The 5860-nt window shown below is 44.1% G+C and overlaps 1 protein-coding gene across 7 annotated transcripts in view; it reads right to left on the reverse strand.

The window, feature by feature from the left end:
* The window catches only part of Ptprm (protein tyrosine phosphatase receptor type M), a 705361-nt gene that overhangs the window by 55704 nt on the left and 643797 nt on the right, over positions 1-5860 (reverse strand). For all 7 annotated transcript variants that reach the window (XM_031368638.1, XM_031368643.1, XM_031368642.1 and 4 more), the window contains one exon: positions 5043-5140. In XM_031368638.1, coding sequence (XP_031224498.1) covers positions 5043-5140 — 98 coding nt within the window. The remainder of the gene's footprint in view (positions 1-5042; positions 5141-5860) is intronic.

Genomic DNA, 5860 nt, shown 5'->3' on the forward strand with positions numbered 1-5860 from the left:
CTCCACACAAACAATGTAAATGGGGATGCCTGGGAAACAGGAGGCTGGCTAAGACACTAACTGTCCCTCAGGTGGGTTCATTAAGCAGGGAAGACAATCACGGCACATCCTGGTGTCATTTAACTGCCAGCTGCGCAGCCGTTGGCAGGTGCCAGGGAAACTGACAAGAGTCCCTTCTCAGACACACCGGCTGAAAGAGGATGCATGATAGTGACACAGGAATCTCAGATAATGACAGGTCCTGGCAGATGTGCCTGGGTCCCCACTGGAGAAGAGTGGAGCATCTCCATCTTCTATGCCAGGTGTGTCGACAGGGGAGGCCTCCCGGTGGCTCCAGCAGAGGCAATTAAAGCCCCTTAATGCTGAGTGCTTGAGGGTAGGAAAGGGTGGAAGCAGGTCCCAGCACCCACTTAATGAGTCGGCAGCAAGCCTGTGTAAACAGACGCACGTCCGCACGTCCGGGAGGGTGGCTCATGGGTAATTCATGAAGGACGCCCGCTCATGTTAAGTAGGTAGTGCTTGCCCTTAAGAATCATGTCGTTTTGATTTCTTGAATGATTTGTTGTTGTTTCTGTGCATGGGACATGGGGGTTGCCTCTACACAAATGCACAGCGCTAACAGCAGAAAGCAGCCTGGAAGGTCTGGGCCTTCCCCCTAATGGGATAAGACTTCTTGTCAAAACTTCTAAATCCATGGCCGACATTTAAGAAGAGAAGCCATTAATGTCACTACTAACTGAAGTCAACCCCATGAAGGGACTAGTGGCTTGACATCACCCATACCCTCCCCGCCAACTGAGAGCTTAGGATTTGTTAGAAACAAAACTCAACCATTTTATCTTTGGTAAGCCTAAGGTATAGATTTATAAATAAACTGGAAACCTAATGCCCACCCACCCTCCTTCAGTGACATCCCATGGCCCAGAGGGAGTTTTCATACTGATTTGTTAAAGTCACTGTCATGAAGCCCAACATTGACCACTGGGAACAGGGCAGGTCCAACAGCCCAATGGGAAGGGATTGGCAGCTGCTAACGAGCATCCTCAGCTGTCCCATCTGCCGAGCTGCACTGTGGAAACAAAACCTGACCTCCTCAAGAACCTGCCAGCAGCCTTTTGTACGCTACTACTAATTCTTTAAAAAAACATTTCTGGGTGTTCTGCCTGTGTGTATGTCGGTGCCCAGTGTTGAGGGAGGCCAGAACAGGGTGGCGGATCCCTTGGTACTGCAGTTACAGATGGTCGTGAGCTGTCCTATGAGAGTAGACTTTGAGCCCAGGTCCTCTGCAAGAGCAGCCAGCACTCTTAATGCTGAGCCATCTCTCCAGCCTCTGTGGCTACCTTTACTGTAGCAACAAACACGACAGACTTCTTTCCATCTTTCCATCAAGCCACACTGTCTTTAACCTTCCTGAAGGTAAAGGAATTTACCATGTGTAATGACCCTCCCTCTTAAGTTTGCTGAGTTAGGTTAGAGCACACTTGGGGATTTTACCTAAGGGGAAAAAATATATGCGTATTCATTCCTAAACATCTAATGGAACATGCTATTGTACTGATTATTGACTTTTCAAAACAATTTACTCCAGGAAACCCTTAAAAAATCAGCTCTAGGGGCTGGAGAGATGGCTCAGTGGTTAAGAGCACTGACTGCTCTTCCGGAGGTCCTGAGTTCAATTCCAAGCAACCACATGGTGGCTCACAACCATCTGTAATGGGATCCAATGCCCTCTTCTGGTGTGTCTGAAGAGAGCAATGGTGTACTCATATACATAAAATAAATAAACAATTCTTTTAAAAAAAGTTAGCTCAGATGTAAATATTTAAAATCTAAGGCAGCTAATTCTGTGAGGGTGGGATGTAGCTATGGTAAAAGCTTGTGAAACCTGGACCACCTCCATAGGCCTCACTATGGGATGTGGACATTCTGTAACTGTTTGTGGAGTCAGTTCAGAAACTGGCATGCGTGTGCTGTTCCTTAGAAGGGATGCAAGACGGAGGGAATTCTCTGCTCTGTCGTGGAAGCGTGCAAAGACTCAGTTGTCATGGAAGAGCAAAGGCATACTCACTCAGTTGCTCTTTGATGCTACTCAGGAAGCTACCCACTCTTGCTATTTGCTGAAGATGGAGGGAACAAAGCTGCATCATCCCTTAAATGAGAATGAATTCTGGTGCCACCCCTGCCCTCCTAAAATACCCAGGAAAATCAGGGTTATTATATGGATCACTGCTGGTCCTAAGTTTAAAAATAGAACATTTAAGTTGATACCCATCTTTTACTGAGTCCTCATATTGACAATGACCTCTCTGACACTGAGAAACTCATGCAACTTATAGCAGAACTCCCCCAAAGCAGGGGGTCACGGAACGGATATTCTATACGCCCAGATTCAAGTGTTGAAGTCTGACCACCTGTCCCCATGATGGCTAGATCTGTAAATGAAAGAGCATGGATGAGTAAGCATAAAAAGGTTGGGGCTCTCATCCAATAAGATCAGTGTCCATAGAAGAAAAGACCTGGCAAGCTCACTGTGTGTTCCATGTTACTTAAAGTCCTTGTGAAGGCAGACAGCCACATGAAAGCCAGGAGAGCCTTCTCCAGGTTCTGGATCTTGCTGACTTGGTAACCTCCATACCTCTAAGAAAATAAATGGCTATGGTTTGTGCCTATCAGCTCAAAGGATTGTGTTATGGCTGTCTGACTTGCTGGATGCATAGGCACCATTACATCCTACTTTCTTATGGTGAGAGAGATCCCCTCTAGGATGTCCACATGACCAGCAACTGCTGGACCAGGCTTCAAGCCAGCTCCACTGTGCTCCCACTAGCTCCCGGGAGAGACAGAATTGAAAGAAAGAAATGTGACTCATTAATACATAAAGGACCCACATATACATGTCTCAACTTGTCACTATGAATAACCTTTGCTGTATAGAAACTTTGCATGGTTAAAATTTCAAAAATCCCAATCTTTTTCTTAATGTATTGGGCTTTTGTCATCTTTGAAATAATCTTTAGGAAACCCAAAGTCTTAACTAGTTTTCCTGTGCTGTTTTCTGGAAGTTTTAAAGCTATGTCTGTGCTGTGTGGGTCTTTGGCTTTTACTTATTTGGGGAACTGAGTAAGGAAGACGTCCTTTATTCTTGGTCCACACAGATAAGCAAACTTCCCAGCTGGCTTGACTGAAAAGCTCACTAATTATATATCTTTCCACTTAGGCCTGCAGTCAACATCTGGGCTCTCTGTTTTGACATACTGGTCCATTTATCACTTCCCATCAATTTGTGACACCTATAATTTTCTCTTTTCCTATGGTCTTTATCTGGGATGGATTTCAAGGTTGTCTTATCTGCATAAAGTAAGATAGCAAAATTCCTTTTCCACTTCCTTAGAATCATTTCATAAGACATAAAAAAGGTACTTTTTAACTTATAAAATTCAATATCACAAAATTTGAATATTGAGTACCAATAAACCCCTTCAAGCTAGGACATTTTCATGGCTGACTTTTGGACATGCTTCAAATTTTAAATAATTGTTTGTCAGAATTTTATTTTCTTTTGGAACTGATCTTAGAGAACGTGTTTTTCCTCAGGATTACCAAATTTAAAATTATTCAGTTTATTCTTTTATTATAAAGCCACTATCCTCAAATACTGATGACATGTGGTTTTCTTTCTTTTATTTATTTCTCTTTTTTATTAGATATTTTCTTTATTTACATATCAAATTTTATCCCCTTTCCTCATTTCCCCTCCTAACCTCTTGTGATACATTCGGTGGTATCTTGACCGCTGAATCTAGCAGAGGCTCTCTTCATTGGCTCTTGAGTGAAGATGGAGCAGAGCCCCTGTCGTTTTTCCATGGAGGTAGATATTTTCTCCTTTCCCCTCTTGCCTGCTTCTCCCCTGAGTTTGCCTTTGATCTGACCGTCTACCTTTAGAGTTTGGCTTTTATGTTAACATGGAGGGCCCCAGGATATTATCTCTGGACTTTCCTGACCATTAAGCTACCTCTCACCAAGATGGACACAGGGCTCCCCTGCCTGCTTTGGGCACATGCTATTATTGTCTGATCTTTCCACTCTCCAGCCCTAGTATAATTCAGGGCTTTTATTTTCTTAAGTCTATTTACACACTTAACTGATTTATATGGGGTTCTAAAAATAAACATAATTTATTTCAAATTTCAAGATGTTTGTGGAAGGTTGGTTATCTAGTCTGCCATCTTTTCTAGAATTTTTAGTATATCCCACTTACTGAGATCTTCCGAGACAACTGTTAAATCTGCAGCCTTTCCTGTGTGTGCTCCTGAGACCTTCTAAGAATCTTAAGAACTACCTCCTTTTTTTTTTTTTTTTTAAGTTTCTTGCTTCAATAATTCAGTTCTAGGACAAGTACCAGGCTGCCTTTGCTGGGTATAAATATCAACTTCCCTAAGAGGTAATGAGCTCTTCAATTGGGCTGAGTGTCACCATGGAATTGAACCCATTAAAGGTAGCTGGACCCTGCACATGTTCTCACTGAAACTTTGTGCTCTGGAGGTAAACTGATAGCATGCATTGCTAAGACTACTGCCACCCATCAGCCCCCTGGTCAAATAAAAATGAAAAGACGATAAACACTCACTAAAGACAGGGATACCAGACCTTGGAGGCAGAGTATGGAGCCCAGTTCATAGATTAGGGCAGACACACGTCAAAGTATGACAACGTGCTGGGTTTCTGAGACAGACCCCAGCACTACAAACTGTTTTCAGAGGCAACCCCCCGACTTACACAACCTTCTCATGTCTATTATCGCACCTGTAGGGCTTTGACATCCGCACTAACCAGCACTAAGGCTCAGAGGTATTTCTGTGCTCTCAGTGTAGCCAGATAATGGCAGCCTTTAAACACTGAGTGCTTTGTCCTGCCTATTGCTACTGCCACAGGTGACAGCCACTCGGGTTAGGCTGGAAGTTAAGGGTTTTGGAGTGTATGACTACTTCACGCGCATGGTTCTTCTCTCTCTATCACTAACTCTGTGATGGCGGCCGGCTTACCCTTCCCACTTCCACAAGGTTGGTCACCATGATGATGCTTGCTGTGTTCTCATGCCACACCATCCTCCAGAAGTCGTAGATGGTCTCCTGCATGGGTCCTGCACAAAACACAACAGACATATTGTTTCACGTTGGATCAGTGCTGGGACTTCAACGAAACCTGCTCACCCCACGCACAGACCCTTTGCTTCAAGCTAGATGCCTCTCTACAGCAGCCGTGCAGAACACAACTCTTTTGAAAACTCCACCCACAGCAGGAGCCAATGTTTCAGTCATGGCTGAATTTTTTTCACGTCTTCCAATATTATCTGCATCTGAGTTCTCTTTACTCCTCTTAAACCACGACCGTGAAAGAAAACGATTTCTCCATCATTTAGTTATTTATCTCCGTAATACTCAGGAGTGAAATTTTTAAAAATGGCTACCATTACTCTTGCTGCTAACAATTGGCAGCTATCCCAGGGAAGTGGTACGCAGGATGAAATGAGCCCCTGTAGGAAACATGGCCTTTTCTTGTTTCTAATATTTTTTCTTCTTTGGTGTCATCAGTCACATTAATCTATTTTCTCTTTCCACATGACTCGCTAAAGTGAGAGAGAAAAGTCTGAAGAGGCTGTTTGTGTATTTCCCACTGAACATGGTGGAAGGTGGCCTGGCACCCGCTCCCTCAACCCCTGAGACCTGAGCCTTCAGAACTCTTTCCTGTAGCTTTGTTAAAACAGAAACAAAAAATGAAAAAAGTGGGGGTGGGGTATGTGGTGGCCTAGGGTGGGGTATGTGGTGGCCTGGGGTAGGGTATGTGGTGGCCTGGGGTGGGG

The sequence above is a fragment of the Mastomys coucha genome, unplaced genomic scaffold (genome assembly GCF_008632895.1).
Source record: "Mastomys coucha isolate ucsf_1 unplaced genomic scaffold, UCSF_Mcou_1 pScaffold14, whole genome shotgun sequence".
Classification (NCBI taxonomy): domain Eukaryota; kingdom Metazoa; phylum Chordata; class Mammalia; order Rodentia; family Muridae; genus Mastomys; species Mastomys coucha.